This window comes from Aquarana catesbeiana, linkage group LG02 (genome assembly GCF_042186555.1).
Source record: "Aquarana catesbeiana isolate 2022-GZ linkage group LG02, ASM4218655v1, whole genome shotgun sequence".
NCBI classification, from domain to species: Eukaryota; Metazoa; Chordata; class Amphibia; order Anura; family Ranidae; genus Aquarana; species Aquarana catesbeiana.
In genome coordinates, this window is record NC_133325.1 from 71,009,779 (window position 1) to 71,030,702 (window position 20,924).

At 44.8% G+C, this 20,924-nt stretch overlaps 1 protein-coding gene across 4 annotated transcripts in view; it reads left to right on the top strand.

Annotated features, from left to right (window-relative positions):
- The window catches only part of CEP57 (centrosomal protein 57), a 64,552-nt gene that overhangs the window by 22,381 nt on the left and 21,247 nt on the right, over positions 1-20,924 (top strand). For all 4 annotated transcript variants that reach the window (XM_073613032.1, XM_073613031.1, XM_073613030.1 and 1 more), the window contains 5 exons: positions 5,655-5,762; positions 7,380-7,457; positions 15,092-15,190; positions 16,702-16,785; positions 18,895-19,115. In XM_073613032.1, coding sequence (XP_073469133.1) covers positions 5,655-5,762; positions 7,380-7,457; positions 15,092-15,190; positions 16,702-16,785; positions 18,895-19,115 — 590 coding nt within the window. The remainder of the gene's footprint in view (positions 1-5,654; positions 5,763-7,379; positions 7,458-15,091; positions 15,191-16,701; positions 16,786-18,894; positions 19,116-20,924) is intronic.

The window sequence follows — 20,924 nt, forward strand, 5'->3', positions numbered from 1 at the left end:
GTACCGTATTTATCGGCGTATAACACGCGCCGGCATATAACACGCACCCCAAGTTTTGGTGGGAATTTTAAGGAAAAAACTTTTAGGAGGGAAGCTTAAGGAAAAAAACTTACATTTAAATGCCCATCAATGCAGCCTCCTCAGTGTCCATCATTGCAGCCTTGTCAGTGTAGCATTGTCCGTGTCCATCTGTAGCCTTGTCCATCATTGCAGCCTTTCAGTCTTAGTGTAGCCTTGTGAGTGTCCATCTGTAGTATCATTGCAGCCTTGTGAATTTCAATCTGCAGCCTTGCCCCTGTGTTTGCAGTGCTGCCGTTTAAAAATGGCGCAGCCGAGAGCCATTCTCGGCCGCTCTCGGCGGCTTTCGGCCATTTTCGGCGGGACTGCGAGAATGGCCGAAAGCCGCCGAGAGTGTCCGAGAGCCGCGAAAAGGCTCACAATCGGCGGGGGATCGGCGTATAACACGCACCCACGATTTTCCCCTGATTTTAAGGGGAAAAAAGTGCGTGTTATATGCCGATAAATACGGTATTTGTTCAATATCAAAAGTTCATCTCAATACTTTGTTATATATCCTTTGTTGGCAATGACAGAGGTCAAACGTTTTCTGTAAGTCTTCACAAGGTTGTCACACACTGTTGCTGGTATGTTGGCCCATTCCTCCATGCAGATCTCCTCTACAGCAGTGATGTTTTGGGGCTGTCGCTGGGCAACACGGACTTTCAACTTCCTCAAATGTTTTCTATGGGATTGAGATCTGGAGACTGGCTAGGCCACTCCAGGACCTTGAAATGCTTCTTACGAAGCCACTCCTTCGTTGCCCGGGCAGTGTGTTTGGGATCATTGTCATGCTGAAAGACCCAGCCACGTTTCATCTTCAATGCCCTTGCTGATGGGAGGAGGTTTGCACTCAAAATCTCACGATGCATGGCCCCATTCATTCTTTCATGTACACGGATCAGTCGTCCTGTTCCCTTTGCAGAGAAACTGCCCCAAAGCGTGATGTTGCCACCCCCATGCTTCACAGTAGGTATGGTGTTCTTTGGTTGCAACTCAGCATTCTCTCTCCTCCAAACACGACGAGTTGTGTTTCTACCAAACAGTTCTACTTTGGTTTCATCTGACCATATGACATTCTCCCAATCCTCTTCTGGATCATCCAAATGCTCTCTAGCAAACCTCAGATGGGCTCGGACATGTACTGGCTTAAGCAGGGGGACACGTCTGGCACTGCAGGATCTGAGTCCCTGGCCGCGTAGTGTGTTACTGATGATAGCCTTTGTTACGTTGGTCAAAGCTCTCTGCAGGTCATTCACTAGGTCCCCCCATGTGGTTCTGGGATTTTTGCTCACCGTTCTTGTGATCATTTTGATCCCCAGATCGAGGGAGATTATCAGTGGTCTTGTATGTCTTCCATTTTCTAATTATTGCTCCCACAGTTGATTTCTTCACACCAAGCTGCTTGCCTATTGCAGATTCAGTCTTCCCAGCCTGGTGCAGGTCTACAATTTTGTTTCAGGTGTCCTTCGACAGCTCTTTGGTCTTCACCATAGTGGAGTTTGGAGTGTGACTGTTTGAGGTTGTGGACAGGGGTCTTTTATACTGATAACAAGTTCAAACAGGTGCCATTAATACAGGTAATGAGTGGAGGACAGAGGAGCCTCTTAAAGAAGAAGATACAGGTCTGGGAGAGCCAGAAATCTTTGATTTATTGTAGGTGACCAAATACTTATTTTCCACCATAATTTGCAAATAATTTCTTTCAAAAATCAGACAATGTGATTGTCTGGATTTGTTTCCACATTTTGTCTCTCATAGTTGAGGAATACCTATGATGACAATTACAGGCCTCTCTCATCTTTTTAAGTGGGAGAACTTGCACAATTGGTGGCTGACTAAATACTTTTTTGCCCCACTGTGTAATATATATATATATAGAGAGAGAGAGAGAATTTAATTAATTTTCCAGCAAAAAAATTATTTTAACTTGTAAACAACAAGTTTGAAAAATAGACCTGGTCTTAAAGTGGTTAAGATAAGAAACCTTCTGACTTTACAACTCCTTTTTAAAGTGGTTCTAAAGTCCTAAACCATTTTTTTTACCTTAATGCATTTCTTGTACTAAGGTAAAAAATGTTTAGGCATCAGCAACCCCCCTTACTCCCCCTTATACTTACCTGAGCTCTCATTCTACCCAGCGCTGTGCACGTCTGCAGCTCTTCTCTCCCCTCACTTACGGGTCTGACTGGCTTTACTGGAGCACCAGAAGCCATTGGCTCCTGCTGCTGTCAATCAAAGCCAGTGACTGGTGGGGGGCTGAGTCCTGCTGTCTGTGTCAATGGACGCAGTGGTGGGGCTCGGGAGCGAGCACGCACAAGTGCCCCCATAAGAAGCAGCTTCCCATGGGTGCACTGGAGAGGCCAGTAGCCCCGGTGGGGGACCCGAGAAGAGGAGGTATGTGCCTGCTCTGTGCAGTTCTCTTGCACAGAGCAGGTAAGTATAGACTTGTTTGTTTTTTTTTCTTTATTATTAAATTTACCTTGCTTTAAAACAAAGTTTTACAATTGCTTTAAAACAAAGTTTTAGATGTCTCATAATATGTACCCAAAACCGTTTAATTTTTGCCTGAAAAGCCGGTTCACACCGAAGCCCGGATGTACGTGTGTTTTTGAGCATTCGCTACAACCCATTTATTTCAACGGGCTGCCAGACATGCAAAAATATGGCATATGCAACTTTATAAGTCGTACGGCACTAAATTGCATGGTACTGTGGTACACTTTGGTGTACATATTTCCTATATGCCTTTTAGCAATCAATGGTACCCATGCGTATCTAACAAGGGCAGCGCATTCTCATGCGGTGCGTGAAACGCACATGAAAACAAAGCATGTCCCGGCAGTTGGCGTGAACAGGCTCTAAAAGAAACTTTAAATTATTAGCAGCTCCAATTAACAAAAAATTCTTTTTACTTGTTTGGTTGCTTTAAGGGCTTGTTCACGTTTGTCAATGCCCTGTGTTTTATGCTGCATTTTTAAAGCCTCATAACTGCCCTTCAATGCCTGCCATGATTATTACAATGGGCACCACGCCGTGCTGTACACACAGGAGTGGTATTGTTGTGGTAAATATTAAGCAGCATATCGCTTTCATGAGGCATCGACGGTTGTCAGCTGCCTCCATTGATTTCAATGATAATGCTCTGTAACCGCACCTACAGCATTTATGGCATGTTAGTGAAGCATTTATAAAGTGTTAGCTGGGCATTGGGGGAGAGACGTTGGAGGTTCCTGCATCCCAGAATGCACTGGAAAATAATAGAGAACTAGGACAGAGCAGCTCCAGACACTTCCTGGTTGTGCAGAGCAGACGTGTGGTAATGCCATTTGCTTCTGTGTGGGGGCAAAATCATCAAGCCAGCCAGGAATACTGACCGTGCCAGGCAGGAGCAGAGGCACTAAGCATGGTCAGTGGCAACGCTTTTTGTTTCAGCAAAGCTGATCTGGATCAAGCCAAGTGTCAAGGAGATCCAAGTATTTGATCCCCTGCTGATTTTGTACATGTACCATCAAATCTTGGTTGAGAACCTCCTTCCCTCAGCCAGGGCTTTGAAAATGGGTCGTGGATGGGTATTCCAGCATGACAATGACCCAAAACACACGGCCAAGGCAACAAAGGAGTGGCTCAAGAAGAAGCACATTAAGGTCCTGGAGTGGCCTAGCCAGTCTCCAGACCTTAATCCCATAGAAAATATGTGGAGGGAGCTGAAGGTTGGAGTTACCAAATGTCAGCCTCGAAACCTTAATGACTTGGAGAGGATCTGCAAAGAGGAGTGGGACAAAATCCCTCCTGAGATGTGTGCAAACCTGGTGGCCAACTACAAGAAACGTCTGACCTCTGTGATTGCCAACAAGGGTTTTGCCACCAAGTACTAAGTCATGTTTTGCAAAGGGGTCAAATACTTATTTCACTCATTAAAGCGGAGGTTCACACAAAAATTGAACCTCCGCTTTTCGGAACCCTCCCCTCCTCCGGTGTCACATTTGGCACCTTTCAGGGGGGAGGGGGGTGCAGATACCTGTCTAAGACAGGTATTTGCACCCACTTCTGGCATAGACTCCCATGGGAGTCTATGCCTCTTCCCATCCCCACCGCGCTGTCTGCTGGGACACACACGGGTCCCAGAGACAGCGGGGACCAGTTAGGAAGCGCAGCGCGACTCGTGCATGCGCAGTAGGGAACCGGGAAGTGAAGTCGCAGCGCTTCACTTCCTGATTCCCTTACAGAGAAAGGATGGCTGTAGCACCCGAGGGACGATTCGGTCTCGGGTGGCGACATTGCTGGACCCTGGGACAGGTGAGTGTCCTTATTTTAAAAGTCAGCAGCTGCAGTATTTGTAGCTGCTGACTTTTAAAAAAAAATTGTTGTTCTGTCTCTCACTGTTAAAATAAACCTACCATTAAAAAATTATAGACTGATCATTTCTTTGTCAGTGGGCAAACGTACAAAATCGGCAGGGGATCAAATAATTTTTTCCCTCACTATAAGTTGTACCTGTTTATCTGCAGTCTTCTCTTTTCCACATCTGTCTAAAGTCCAGAATTTATAAAGCTTTTCTGAGAGTTCAGAAAAGAGGGCGGAGAGCAGAAATTACACTGCAGAGCTCAGTGAGGAGAGTTCTGAGAGCTGATTGGAGGGAAGGTACGCACCCCCCTTCAGTCAGCACACAGAACAGAGCTGAGGCTGTCAATCACAAGTTGCATGCCGGAGATCCCTCCCCTGTTACCTTTGTTCTTTTTTGTTTTCAGGAAAACTTGTCAGAAGTGATTCCTGCTGATAGCAAAGGACGGAAGCAGCAGACAGAAATGACACTTAGTGCTCTTAATTGAGACAAGTACACACTATAGAGGAAAATGCTTTGTTCTTATTTCATGTCTGAGATTTAAAACCATTTTAAAGCGGAGCTGTACTGAACTTGGACCTCCCGATCTCTTGCTCTAAATACTACATGCTTGATTATTATGTCTGACTTCTCTCTTAGGGTGCCCTCCTCCACGAATGCGGGGTCTGTGCTCCCCTCATTGACACCGCCCCCCCCCCCCCCCCCCCCCAGATCTTATTTCAGGTCTGAACTTTTTGGTCTTTATCCATTGGTTGGCCCATGTGTGGACAAGAGTTTCATTGTCCTAACCTCCGCCTATGCGGTAGTCAGTGTACAACTAATAAAAAAAATGAATAGGGGAAGATATTTTATGGCAGTAGAGACATGCAGAGTCTCTTTTACCATGGCACTTTATTTGCACTTTAAAGCCCAACCCCAGATATCAAAGTAATAAATACCCTTCTCCACCTTCTTTTCCCAAATCCTAAATGGCATAGAAGCAACTCTTTGAGCTTTGACTTCTTATTTGCAATCTTTAAATATCCTTCTGAATAGCTTTCAAAATGTGCATTGTAAATATGAGACACTTTTTGCATGTGATTTGTATGTTCTTCCCATGCTTGGCTGGGTTTTCTCCAATTGCTGTAACTTGATTCAACTGCTGAACCACATACTGATTATTCCATTTCCATTCAATGGAACTTCTCACATACAATATTTCGTAGCTCCGCAATGCTAACCTGCAATATTATTGTCATTGTTACTTCCGCAGGCGACCCTCGAAAGTGATAAAGCACTTGAGAAAATGAATATGCGAGAAAAGCTAGATAAACTGGAACAAGAATACTTGAAGCTTACTACAATACAAGTTGTGTCAGAGGTAAGTTATGTCAAAACACTGTTTGCTATTAAAGTGAGTGTTAAGGGTGAAGGTATTTAACCTTCATGCATAGAGTAAAAAAAATTCAGTGTGCAGCTCCTCCCTCAGCCCCCCCCCCCCCCCCCAATACTTACCTGAGCCGATCCCGATCCAGTGATATGCATGAGAGCCGAGGCTCTCCCGGTTCTCACCCTCATTGGCTGAGATACAGCTGTTAATCACAGCCAGTGAGGAGGGAGCGGGAGGCGGGGCCGAGCCACGCTTTGTGTGTTTTTATAGACACACAGAGGTGACTTGAGAGTGAGCATGCATGAGTGCCCCAGAGCAAGCAGATTGTTATGGGAGCACTCAGCAGGCAAGAGGGGCCAAGGAGCGCCGTTGGGGGACCGAGGATAGGAGGATCGAGGCTGCTCTGTGCAAAACCACTACACAGAGCAGGTAAATATAACCTGTTTCTTATTTTTATTTTTAAATCTGAACCTAACACTTGAAAACAGGAGGTAAGAAAGTATGCTGTCGATGGCAGCTTGTCTTCCTAGCCTGCAAAAAAAACCCCAATTAATCTGTTTCAGCCACTTGGATTAAAAACAGGCTGTTGAATCCACACTGCCAATCTAAGTTCTCAGTTATGGGAACATATATAGCAATTCACAAACAGCAGGTTTACATGAAGACAGCCCCATCATCTTTAAAGGTACAGCAACAAGCCAGAAGCCCAGACATCACCTTTGCAAGGAAGCTGGAGACTTCCAGTGTGTGTCTCCGCCAAATATGGCCATTGCTTTGATCTTTTTTGAAATGAGCAAAAAAAATGAAAGATGCGCATATGCAGGACATTATAAGGCTTAATTCACACGGCCATTAAAAAAACAAACACATTTACAAACTTTTTTTTTTTTTTTTATTTATGGATCTGATTTTAGCTGCATGGTTTTCAGTGGAGACACACAATTATATTTTTTATTATACAATAAAAAAAAAAAATACCCAGTGGTGATCAAATAGAAAAGAAAGAGAGCTCTATTTGTGTGGAAAATATGATCTAAATTTCATTTGTGTACAGTGTTGCATGACTGCACAATTTCCAGTTAAAGTAGCGCAGTGCTGAATAGCAAAAAATGGCCTGGTCATGAAGGGGGGTAAAACCTTCCGGAGGTCAAGTGGTTAAGTAAGGATCGCACATTTTTGCTTCCATGGTGTTGGGCCATTTTCGAGGGATGTTGAACCTCTGGAATACAGGATGTACATGATTTGCAGTAGAGAGAGTAGAGTTCAGAGAGCTGGAAGGAGAGAGTGTTGATATTCAAAAAGCCATGTTATGTGGTGCAGATCTCCTCGTAGAGAAGACACATGAGCCCTGCCAATACATCTTTCTGAATTGAGAACGGCATCCTCTTCTGTGTTACTTGAGCATGGCATTGGTCATGATAATGGTGAAGCACTGATATATACAGTATGTTCAGTGTCTGGTATGGGCCTGATGATAAAAGAACGCAAATAAACAGAATAGGAAGATTGGGGGGGGGGGGGGGGACCTCACAATACATTATACAATTCTGAATTGTTTCAATAGAGATCATATTGACACCACATAATGCATTTATTTTTTCCCTCCAGAACAAAATTCGGGACATTGAGCAGAAATTAAGAGAAGAGGAACACCAGCGGAAACGGATTGAAGAGAAAGCGACACAGGTATGTTCAGCAAAACCTACAGATCTGAGATGATTGAGATGTTCCGTTGCCGCCTCCACCTGGTCATGTGACCTCTTTTGATTTGTGGGCTTTTGTGTTAATATCTGCACAAAAAGGCAGTGATTTGCAGTAACCCTCGATGTAAGATTATAAATTGGTTGTTCTTGGTTACTGCAATTTTGCCTCTATATGGCCACAAAGCCAGTTGTATTGAAAGAAGGGATGGCAGCTGTTGGAGCACCATAAAGCAATCCAGGCCCCAGTATTGTGAGAATCAAAATCAAAGAGGTACAGTGAAGACGGAATAGAAGTCACCTTGTAGAGGCAGGACTCTAATATATAAAATTAAAGTAATTTGTAAAGTCTCGTGTTTTTTTTTTTTTTTTTTTGTTTGTCATACATCATGGGACACAGCCAGGCTAATCTTCATTACCTACTAGGTTATACTTCATCTCCAGGTAAATGGACACTGGTAGACCAAAGGTCTTTAGACCGGAAGTAATCCCCTATATAACCCCTCCCATACAGGAAGCACTTCCGTTTTTTACCAGTGTCTGCTAGGTGGATGGCACGGTTTGTTGGCGCTCTTTAGTCCCACAAACGGTTCTTAAATGAATCAAGGGGTTGACCGATCGGATCCATTTGACGCAGGCTTTATAAGCTTAGATAAATGGTACCCGAGCCTCGCAAAGAAGACTCAAGATCCTGCATGGTTTTGCCTGTAATGCGGCCTCCGGGCGATGGACCCTGCTAAGTGGAATCCTGTACACCACAGCGTTAAGGCATTCCTGCAGGGTGCTGTACAGGTCCAAGGGAGTGGACCCTAAACATGAAAAGGGTATCCAGTCCTTGAAGGTCCTAAAGTGACAGGAACCTGCCGTGATGGGTGAAGTTTGGGCTCTTCGCTTCTAAGCTGCCGTGCACCTGGCAGGTAGGTGAAACCCCTTTACTTATTATTGTGGGGTGTCCCAGTGATTGTAACAATCAGTCAAGCTAGCTAGTGGCTGGACACCTGTGTGCGGTGACCATACGGGGGAGTTTTGGGCTAGCTGTGGGTGTTTGCAAAGCGTGCCTTTTTTGCTTGTGTCTAGCTGTTTTTTACCAGTATGGTGGTGCACGACGGTGCACCATTTCTCCTTGGTTTTTCATGGTGTACTTGCGTTCGCAAGAGTGCCACTGTGCTCAGCAGTTTGTCTGGTGGCCATGGTGCACGTGCATTCGCAAAAGCGTCGCTGGACTTAACAGTTTGCTTGGTAGCCATTGCGCACGTGGCTTTGCCGCACATGCACAGTATCCTTTATCTGGGCACATGGAAATTTGCATCATATGCGAATACAGCCACTCCTGTTCGCCTGGACCAGGCACGTACATGCACACGCATGCACAGAACGTTCCAGGGCACAGCCAGCCTATTTAAACTGTATATGCCAAGCATGCGGTGCTTCCATAAGACTGCTGTGGGACACAGAGCAAACTCTCTGAACAGGCACTTGCAGCGGTTCGTTTCTCCTTACCCGGGTCACGTGAGTCACCAGGTGTTGCTTGGGAGGCTAAGGTGCTTAGCAGGATTGTTACATAGGGGCTTGGTGAGCCCTATTAAAGGGTCTCCCTTCTGAGGTGTTTTAATACTACACCCAAGTACTGTCTTTTTGTGGCTAGTAAATGTCTTCAAAAAAGAGGAGTGGGACTAACACTACAGGCAAGAGCACACCTATGTCATCAGTAGTTCCTGATGAACTGTGTTGTATCCCCTGAAGGACCAGAGGCTTCCGGGCAATCTGAGCCGCTGCGCCTATCTGGGATTGGAGTCATTTATTATAGGCTTCCCTTTCTTTGGCCAGTTCAGCTATTCTGCCAGCTGTTGCAGCAATTGGTATCTGCAAGTCCGTAAAGGATCAGGTCAAATGGCCTGATAGGCCTAACCAGGAGGATGATCTGCTTGAAAATAAGACAAATATTCCTGGAGCGCTGTGTTTTGCTGTTGACGCCTTTAAAAGGATTCCATACAGCAGGTTTCTCGTTTGGCTGTCTTGTCTGTACATATGCACAGACTTTTGTGGCTTAAGAACTAGTCAGCCAAGCTTCCTTGTGAAAAGTTATTGTCAGGTTTCCCTTTTCATCGGGAACATTTATTTGGTGATCATTTGGACGAATATATCCAAAAGATTTCCGGAGGGAAGAGTTATCCACTTCCTCTGAAGAAAAGCACCGGCATCCCTTGTTTAAAACTTCAGGGACTGCTTCCTCAAATGTCTCAGCGCCAAGGCAGTTCAGCTGCCAACAGGGGGCCAGGGCCAGAAAAAGCCCTGGGTCCAAAATTCTTCTAAACCCAGCACCAAGCCCTCCCTTTGAGGGGACGCCCCCACTCCATCGGGTGGGGGGAAGGCTGCTGCACTTTGCGGACATTTGGAGAACGATAATTCAGGACGAGTGGGTCACCTCAATTATATCCCGCGGTTACAAGCTGGAGTTGCGGGGGATTCCCCCTCAGAGGTTTTTAAGATCCAGCGTTCCCTCGGACCCCCCAAAAAGAGACTTATTGCTTCAGGCACTACATCATTTAGTGCATCAAGGAGTGATTGTACAGGTTCCTGTATCCAAAAGAGCGAACCTGTTTTACGGTTTAAAAACCAAACGGGATCACAAGGCCCATTTTTGGACCTAAGATCCCTGAACCGGTATCTACTAATGCAGTCCTCTCGGATGGAGTCTGTCTGCCAAATTGTAGCCTCGCTCCAGATGGAAGACTTTTTAGCCTCCATCGATTATAAAAGACACGCATTTACATGTACCTATCATTCAGCCTCGTTAGAGGTTCCTGCGATTTGCAATATAGGAATGTCATTTTCCGTTTGTGGCTCTACCCTTCGGGCTTGCTACAGCTCTCCGGGTGTTCACAAAGGTCCTAGCACCAGTACTGGGTCTTTTAAGGGCCCAAGGGATCCTGGTGCGTGGGTATCTGGACGACCTCCTGCTCAGAGATCACTCATTGCAGGCTCTAGAACAGAGCATAACATGCACAGTGCGGTATTTGAAAAGCTTAGACTGGATCGGAAATAACAAAAGGTCAGCCTTGAAACCAGCTCAAGGTCTAAAGTATTTAGGTCTGATCCTATATACGGTCTAAGCGTAAGAGTATTCTTGCCACCCGCAAGGATCTGTGCCCTGAAGAATCAGGTGCATCAGATAAGGGGCACCAGACAACCCTCCATTCGGCTCTGTACGAGTCTTCTAGGGAGGATGATATCCTCCTTCGAGGCGGTGCCCTATGCCCAGTTCCATTCCAGGCCTGTACAACAAGACCTCTTGTTGGCTTGGAACAGGAGAGGACAAGCCCTGGATTATCCAATGTTCTTATCTCCTCGGGCACGCTTAAGCCTAAACTGGTGGTTCCAGGATCAGAACCTGCGAAAGGGAAGATCCTTCCTCCCGGTAACTTGGAGAGTACTGACTACAGATGCCAGTCTCTCAGGCTGGGGAGCGACCCTAGAGGGGCTCACAGCTCAAGGGAAATGGTCAAGGACAGAACAGATCCTGCCCATCAACGTCCTGGAATTACAGGCAGTACGACTGGCCCTACGGTCATGGACGGTGGAGCTTTAGGACTGCCCTATCAGGGTTCAGTATGACAATGCCACTGCAGTGGCCTATATAAACCACCAAGGCGGTATCAGGAGTCGTTCAGCTCTGAAGGAGGTGAACCGAATACTAGCCCAGGCAGAAGAACATGTGCAGAACTGGAAGGCAGATTATCTCAGCCGCCAGCAGATCTGCCCGGGGGAATGGTCCCTACACCCGGGGGGGGGGGGGGGGGGGGGATTTGTTCCAGGAAATTTGCCAGCGTTGGATGGCCAGACCTACTGGCATTCAGGTTCAACAACAAGCTACAGCAGTTTGTGTCCCGAACAAGAGATCCTCTGGCAATCGGAGCAGATGCTCTGGTAGTTCCATGGAGCCAGTACTCCCTGGTTTATGCTATCCCTTTCCTTCCACATTTTGTTGCGCAGGATTCGGAGAGAGGGGGTTCCAGTCATTCTGGTGGCACCAGCCTGGCCCAGAAGGCCCTGGTTCCCGGAGATTGTGAGACTCACAACAGACGGGCTATGGACGCTTCCACGATGCCCCATACTACTGTCTCAAGGTCCTATATTCCACCCTATTTTACAGTCTCTAAATTTGACGGCATGGCTATTGAAGCCAGCGTGTTAAAGGACCGTGGCATCTCGGGACCAGTGGTGTCTACCCTAGTGAATGCTAGAAAAGCTGTCAATAGGAAGATCTATCATAAGGTCTGGAAGACTTGTATTGCTTGGTGTGAAACCAAAAAATGGCATCCTCGGAAATACGTGATTGAGAGGATTCTCTTTTCTACACTCAGCTGTGGAAATCAAATTGGCTTTGAGTACAGAGGTCAAGTTTCGGCCCTATCAGTATTCTTCCAAAGGCTTTTAGCCTCCCATTCACTGGTCCGTACCTTTATGCAGGGGGCAACTCGCTTGCTTCCCCCCATTAGGTCACCTATGTGTCCTTGGGACTTGAACTTGGTGCTGTCTGTGTTACAGAAACAACCATTTGAACCTATCAAGGAAATTCCATTAGACTTGCTGTCACGCAAGCTAGCCTTCCTGATGGCTATCACCTCGGCTAGAAGGGTGTTGGAATTGGCGGCCCTTTCATGCAGGGAACTGTACTTGATCCTTCACCATGACAGGGTTACATTATTTTGCCTTCTTTTTTTCTCTCAGCCTCGTTCAGCGGAAGAGAGATTACTGCATTCTTTGGACGTTGCCTGGGCAGTCAAGGTTTATTTGTCTAGATCTGCAGAGATCCGAGGATCAGACTCCTTTTTAGTTTTGCCAAAAGGACCCAAGAAAGGGCAGGCAGCTTCCAAAGCTTCCATTGCCAATTGGGTCCGTCAATTGGTAATTCAGGCCTTCGGTCTGAAACGTAAAGCTCCTCCCTTTTAAGGTGAGAGCTCATTCTACCAGGGGAGTAGGAACCTCCTTGGGCTTTTCGCCATCCGGTATCTGTGGCTCAGATTTGTAAGGCTGCTACCTGGTCTTCAGTGCATACATTAACAAAATGTTATCAAGTGGATGTTCGAGCAGCCGAGGATTCAGCTTTCAGCCGCAGTGTACTGCGGGCTGCCGTATAAGTTCTGATGGCTATTGTTTGGCAGGGTGTCTCCCTCCCCTCAAGGCTATTGCTCTGGAACGTCCAAGCAGGTAATGAATATTAGCCTGACTCTGTGTCCCATGATGTACTCAAAGAAAAGGATTTTACAGGTAAGTATGATGAAAAAATCCTATTTCTCTTTAAAAAATAAAATAAAAAAAATAACAAACATGTTATACTTACCTGCTCTATGCAGTTGGTTTTGCACAGAGCAGCCCAGATCCTCCTCTTCTATGGCCCCTCTTCGCTGCTCCTGGCCCCTCCCTTCTGTCAAGTACCCCCACCGCAAGCAGCTTGCTATGGGGGCACCTGAGCTGAGCTGTAACTCCGTGTGTCCATTCAGACATGGAGCTGCCGTTTGGCCCTGCCCCCTATCTCCCCTGATTGGCTAAATGACTTTGACAACCACGGGAGCCAATGGTATCACTGCTGTGTCTCAGGCAATCAGGAGGAAGAGTCCCAGGCGGCCGAGGAATTTGTGGACATTGCTGGACAGATAGAGGGATCAGGGCTCATTAGGGGATGCTGGGGCGGCTGCTACACACAGGTTTTTTTTTATCTTCTGCCTTTACAACTCCTTTAAGTAGAGATTCACCTTAACCACTTGCGAACCGCCCGCCCGCAATGTACTGCGGACAAGCGGCCCGCACAGGCAAAGCAACGTAAATGTACATCGCTGCCTGCTTCTGGGTTTAGGGCACGCACAAACCAGCACCGGCTAAGTAAGTCAAACCCAATGTTTCACGGCCGGGACCTGCTGATTAGCTGTGTACAATCTCAGCCCGGAGCTCTGTGTTGACAATCAACACAGCACTCTGTATAGAGGGAACAAGCTCTCAGTTTCTCATCAATGCTTTGCAGGGATGAGAAACAAAGAGATATATTTGTAAAAGCAGCACACTGTATATATATTACACTTAGGCACACATTTAACCCCTTGATTGCCCTAGATGTTAAACCCTTCTCAGCCAGTGTCATTAGTACAGTGACAATGTATAGTATCTCACTGGCAATGTCCATGGCAGTCAGTTCCCCTCAGTGTCAGATTGCCTTCCGCACTTTTGCGTTCCCGTTGAAAGTTGTAGATCACCGCCATTAGTAGTATGAAAAAAATTCCAGTTTATATACCATAGTTTGTAGATGCTATAACTTTCGCATAAGCCAATCTATATTCACTAATTGGGATTTTTTTTTAAATTTTTTTATCAAAGACATGTAGCAGAATACATTTTGTCCAACATTTATGAAGAAATTAGATTGTTTAAACATTTTTATTGGATATGTTTTGTAGCAGAAAGTAAAAAAAATTTGTTCTCCAAATTTTTGGTCTTTTGTTTATTATAGGGGTGTTCCAGCCGCAATTTTTTTTTTTTTTTTTTTAAAAGTCAGCAGCTACAAACACTGTAGCTGCTGACTTTTAATAAGGACACTTACCTGTCCAGCGAGCCCGCGATGTCGGCCCCCCGAGGCCGATCCGTCCATTGATTTGATCGGCTGCCAGCGCCTCCATCTTAACGAAGGGAAACAGGCAGTGGAGCCTTGCGGCTTCACTGCCCGTTTCCTACTGCGCATGCTTGAGTCGTGCGACGCTTTGTGAATGGCCCCGGTGTTTTCTGGGATACACACATGTCCCAGAAGGCAACCGGGCCGCTCGCCGAAGAGGAGGAAGCGCCGCAGAATAGGAAGAGGCAGATTAGGAAGACTGCCTAGCAACAGGGGTTTAAGGTAAGTTAAAACTTTTTTTTTTTTTTAAGAATATTAATGCAATTTTTTATTTTGGGGTGAACCTTTAAGTAAATTTAAAAACAAACAAAAATCCAGCGTTGATCAGATACCTCCAAAAGAAAGCTCTATCTGTGTGAAAAAATATCTATATTTTATTTGGGTACAGCGTTGCATGACCGCGCCATTACCTGTTAAAGTCGCATAGAGGTAAATAGCAAAAAATGGCCTGGCCATGAAGGGGGTAAAATCTTCCGGAGCTCAAGTGGTTAAAGTGTGACTAAATCTAGCTTTTAAGAAAACAGCAAGCAGGCAGCTTTGTATTGCAGAAAAGACATGCTGTGTCTCATTTGCAATAACACAATTGTACCTGTTGCTTGCATATTTTCACAGACTGTACATTGAGCTGCGCAGTTCAACGAGCATTCCCGGCGCACTTTGGCTGTGCCACAATGACTAAACCCTGTGCACATGCGTGGGATGATGTTGCCCCCACCGGCCAATCAAACAGCCCAAAACCAGGCACCTGGGGAAATGACAGCTGCCTGCGAGGAATGTGACCGCCGCATTGCTGGAATGTGGAGGTGAGTATACTGGGGAGTTTAGTTCTGATTGAACGCCAGCGGATGAGAATACAAGAGAGTAAAATCTGATTTGTTGCTTTTGGATACTATACTTTTGAGATCATCCTTTTCTTTGCATTGACTCATTAAGTCGGTCCATTTTGTATTTTGCAGCTGCAATCAAGTCTGGAAACCAACAGAATTCTTTTCAAATCTTTAACATCACTCACAAAAGATGCAAAGAGCACAAAGCCCACATCTTATACTGAGAAGGTAATGATACATAATTAATACAACCCCAATTCCAAAAAAGTTGGGACACTGTGTAAAATCTACATTAAAAAAATGCAATGATTTTCAAATCTCAGAAACCCAGATATTATTCACAATAGAAAACGCATCAAATGTTTACACTGTAAAAATTATAACGATATTGCAATTTTTACGTTGACTAATTTTCTGAAATCGACAGTTTTCTGACGCAACTTTTCACAGATTGGTAAACCTCTGAACATCTTCACTTCTGAGACACTCTGATGCTCTTTTTGTACCCAATCATGTTACTGACCTGTTGTCAATTAACCTAATTAGTTACAAAAATCTTTTTTCGGCTCCTCTTTGTTAGTACCGCTTACTTTGCCAGCTTTTTGTTGCCCTAGCCCAGTGATGGCAAACCTTGGCACCCCAGATGTTTTGGAACTACATTTCCCATGATGCTCCAGCACTCTGCAGTGTAGTGGAGCATCATGGGAAATGTAGTTCCAAAACATTTGGGGTGCCAAGGTTCGCCATCACTGCCCTAGCCCAACTTTTTTTGGACATGTTGCTGCCATCAATTTCAAAATGATCTTATTTTTTTCTTAAAATGGTACATTTTCTCAGTTTAACCACTTCAGCCTCGGAAGGTTTACCCTCTTTAACCACTTCAATACCAAGGCACTTGGACACCTTCCCGCCCAGGCCAATTTTCAGCTTTCAGCGCTGTCGCAATTTGAATGACAATTGCGCGGTCATGCTACGCTGTACTCAAACAATTTTTTTTATCATTTTGTTCCCACAAATAGAGCTTTCTTTTGGTGGTATTTGATCACCGCTGCGGTTTTTATTTTTTGCGCAACAAATAAAAAAAGACCGAAAATTTTGAAAAAAAACAAGTTTTTCTTTGTTTCTATTAAAAACTTTTGAAAATAAGTACGTTTTCTTCTTCAATGACGGGCACTGATATGGCTGCCCTGACGGGCACTGATATGGCTGTATGACGGCACTGGTGGGCACCGATGAGGTGGCACTGACGGATACTGATGATGGGCACTAATAGGCGGCACTGATGGGCACTGATAGGTGGCACTGGTATGCGGCACTGATGGGCACTCATAGGTGGCATTGATGGGTACTTATGGGTGGCAGTGATGGGCACTGATGGGTGGCACTGATGGCACTGATGCCCCTAAGGGTGGCATTGCTGGGCATCACTGCTATATAATGGTGCCAATCAGTGCCCATTTGTGGGCACAGATTGGGCACATGTGGATGGCCCTGGGGTACATACCTGGCCATCCACTTGTTGCCCCCTTCCCTGGTGGTCCTAGTGGCGATCCCTGGTGGTCCAGTGTGGTGATCTGAGGGGGGGGCTGTGCTGATAAACGATCAGCGCAGACCCCCCCTGTCAGGAGAGCCACTAATTGGCTCTCCTCTACTCGCGTCTGGCAGAGTTCAGCATGTATTGGGAGATCTGTTATTGCTGCTAGTGGTAATAAGTGTTATCACTTTGTCTTTTACTACAGAAATCCAGCTCATTAAGCCATAGCAGACAGACACAACCCCACTACAGGCTGAGCCTTGGAGATGTTCCGTTTGTGGCAGGAAAGGTAAGCTGTAATTCTCACAATATAATAACTTAAAGGCAAATCCTAATAGGAAAGGAGTCTGTTTTGCACCAGAATAGGTTACATTGATGAAAAGTGTATGTGTATATATGTATGTATGTATATATGTATGTGTGTGTATATATATATATATATATATATATATATATATATATATATATATATATATATATATATATATATATATATATATATATTTACTTGAAAAAGTATTCATATCCCTTAAAATTTTCCACATTTTGTCATGTTACAACCGAAAACATAAATGTGTTTTTTATCGGGATTTTATGTGACAGACCAACACAAAGTGGCACATAATTGTGAAGTGGAAGGAAATTTTTTACAAATAAATACCTGAAAAGTGTGGCGTGCAATTGTATTCAGCCCCCTTTACTTTGATACCCCTAACTAAAATCTAGTGGAACCAATTGCCTTCAGAAGTCACCTAATTAGTAGATAGAGTCCACCTATGTGTAATTTATTCTCAGTATAAATACAGCTGTTCTGTGAAGCCCTCAGAGGTTTGTTAGCGAATCTTAGTGCACAAACAGCATCATGAAGGCCAAGGAACACACCAGACAGGTCAGGGATAAAGTTATGGAGATGTTTAAAGCAGGGTTAGGTTATAAAAAAAAAATATCCCAATCTTTGAACATCTCACGGAGCACTGTTCAATCCATCATCCGAAAATGGAAAGAGTATGGCACAACTGTAAACCTGCCAAGACCTGGCCGTCCACCTAAACTGACAGGCCAGGCAAGGAGAGCATTAATCAGAGAAGCAGCCAAGAGGCCCATGGTAGCTCTGGAGGAGCTGCAGAGATCCACAGCTCAGGTGGGAGAATCTGTCCACAGGACAACTATTAGTTGTGCACTCCACAAATCTGACCTTTATGGAAGAGTGGCAAGAAGAAAGCCATTGTTGAAAGAAAGCCATAAGAAATCCCATTTGCCAATTGCGAGAAGCCATGTGGGGAACACAGCAATCATGTGGAAGAAGGTGCTCTGGTCAGATGAGACCAAAATTTAACTTTTTGGCCTAAAAGCAAAATGCTTTGTGTGGTGGAAAACTAATACTGAGCATCACCCTGAACACACCATCCCCACTGTGAAACATGGTGGTGGCAGCATGTTGTGGGGATGCTTTTCTCCAGCAGCAACAGGGAAGCTGGTCAGAGTTGATGGGAAGATGAATGGAGCCAAATACAGGGCAATCTTAGAAGAAAACCTGTTAGTCTGCAAAAGATTTGAGACTGGGGTGGAGGTTCACCTTCCAGCAGGACAGCGACCCTAAACATACAGCCAGAGCTACAATGGAGTGGTTTAGATCAAAGCATATTCATGTGTTAGAATGGCCCAGTCAAAGTCCAGACCTAAATCCAATTGAAAATATGTGGCAAGTTGAAAATTGCTGTTCACAGATGTTCTCCACCAAATCTGACAGAGCTTGAGCTATTTTGCAAAGAAGAATGGGCAAAAAATGTCACTCTCTAGATGTACAAAGCTGGTAGAGACATCCCCAAAAAGACTTACAGCTGTAATTGCAGTGAAAGGGGGTTCTACAAAGTATTGACTCAGGGGAGCTGAATACAAATGCACACCACACTTTTCACATATTTATCTGTAAGAAATGTTGAAAACTAGTTATCGTTTTCCTTCCACTTCACAATTATGCTCCACTTTGTGTTGGTCCATCACATAAAATCCCAATAAAATACATTTACATTTTTGGTTGTAACGTGACAAAATGTGGAAAATTCCAAGGGGTATAAATATTTTTTTTTAAGTCACTGTGTAAAATAAATATATATAATTTGGGAATTTTTTTTTTTTTTTTTAGAGCTGCAGGGGTACTTCACCCTAAAAGGTTAAGAAACACGGATATAGCGTATGTGGTTTGCTAAGAAAAAAATGTTAGCTTAGCTTTTATTTCCCTTCATTTCCTGTATCAGTGGCACAAACTGGACATGAGGGGCTCAGTGGGGACAACCATGAAAATCTGACCATATCTTTCCAAAAAAGGCTTTAGTTTGTGTTGCACTTTAAAGAGATCACTTATGTATGTTTATTTTGTGTGCTTTTTGTCTTTCAGTCAACAGCTCCAAGCCATTCAGTGGGAGCAAATGTGCAACATGTTCTGCATCTCATGAAACAGCACAATAAGGTCCTATGTAATGATCGTGTGGTCAGTGACCAGCCTATAGACAGGAAAATGTATGGAGTGAGATGGAAGAACGATACAGATTCCAGAGCCTATCAGGACCTCTCTGAACTTTTACTCACTCTGGAAGATGAGTTTGGCCAGATGAGCTTGTGAGTAAAAGATGATATAGATAAAGATGGCATTATAGACACTTCTGCCTAAAAACTCAATACAGGCAGATAGTAAAAAAAAAAAAAACAACTCAATTGAGCCGAATTATGTACACACAAAAAAAAAAAACTCTTGGAAAAAAAAACTAATTGGGTCCCACTAGAGTCGCAAAAAATAAAGAAAGGGGTGAAAAAATAAAAACCTTTTCTTTTTGGATAGAATAGAGAAGGGTTAGAAACCCACGGAGTCTCATATCCTCCTGTCCTGTCTACACAGAAGGAAGTGAGGGGAAATCCCCTCTTAGGCTCAGTTCACACCTTTTTCAAAACATGGCCTACAGGAAAATCGCATGGGCATTTTAACCTAACCATTTTCCCTGCGGTTCTTCAAAAAAGAGGGGAGGGATCTCTGTGTCCCATGAGATACTTAAAGAAAAGGATTTTACAGGTAAGTATGTCAAAAAAATCCTATTTTCTTTTTCATACATTATGGGACACAGCATTAGGCTAATATTTATTACCTACTGGGATGTCCCAGAGCAATAGCCTTGAGGGGAGAGAGACACCCTGCTAAACAATAGCCATCAGACCTTATACGGCAGCCCGCAGTACACTGCGTCCGAAAGCCGAATCCTCGGCTGCTCGAACATCCACTTGATAAAAATTTGTGAATGTATGCACTGAAGACCAGGTAGCAGCCTTACAAATCTGAGCCACAGATACCTGATGGCGAAAAGCCCAGGAGATTCCTACACTCCTGGTAGAATCAGCTCTTATCCTACAGGGAGAAGCTTTACGTTTCAGACCATAGGCCTTAATAACCAATTGACAGACCCAATTGGCAATGGAAGCTTTGGAAGCTGCCTGCCCTTTCTTGGGTCCTTTTGGTAAAACAAAAAAGGAGTCTGATCCTCGTATCTCCGCAGATCTAGACAAATAAACCTTGACTGCCCGGACAACGTCCAAAGAATGCAGTCGTCTCTTCCGCCGACTGTGGCTGAGAGAAAAAAGAATGCAAAATAATGTCCTGATTTAAATGAAAGGCTGACACCACTTTTGGCAAAAAGGATGGAACGGGTCGTAACGCGACCCTGTTGTGGTGAAGGATAAAGTATGGTTCCCTGCACGAAGCGGCCGCCAACTCCGACACCCTTCTAGCTGAGGTGATGGTCATCGGGAATGCTAGCTTACTTGACAGCAAGTCTAATGGAATTTCCTTGATAGGCTCAAATGGTTTCTGTAACACAGACAGCACCAAGTTCAAGTCCCAAGGACACATAGGTGATTTGATGAGGGTAAGCAAACGAATTTCCCCCTGCATAAAGGTTTGGAACAGCGAATGGGAGGCTAAAGGCCTTTGGAAGAATACTGACAACCTGATTTCCACAGCTGACTGTAGAAAAGGGAGAATTCCCCCAATCGCGTATTTCCAAGGATGCCATTTTCTGGCTTCACACCAAGCAATATAAGTCTTCCAGACCTTATGATAGATCTTCCTAGTGACAGCTTTTCTAACATTTACTAGGGTAGATACCACTGGTCCCGAGATGCCCCGGTCCTTCAACACCCTGGCTTCAATAGCCATGCCGTCAAATTTAGAGACTATAAATTGGGGTGGAATATAGGACCTTGAGACAGTAGATCGGGGCGAAGTGGAAGCGTCCATGGCCCATCTATTGTCAGTCTCACAATCACAAACTAGGGCCTTCTGGGCCAGGCTGGTGCCACCAGAAGGACTGGAACCCCCTCTCTCCGAATCCTGTGCAACAAATGTGGAAGGAGAGCGATGGGGGGGGGGGGGGAGCATTA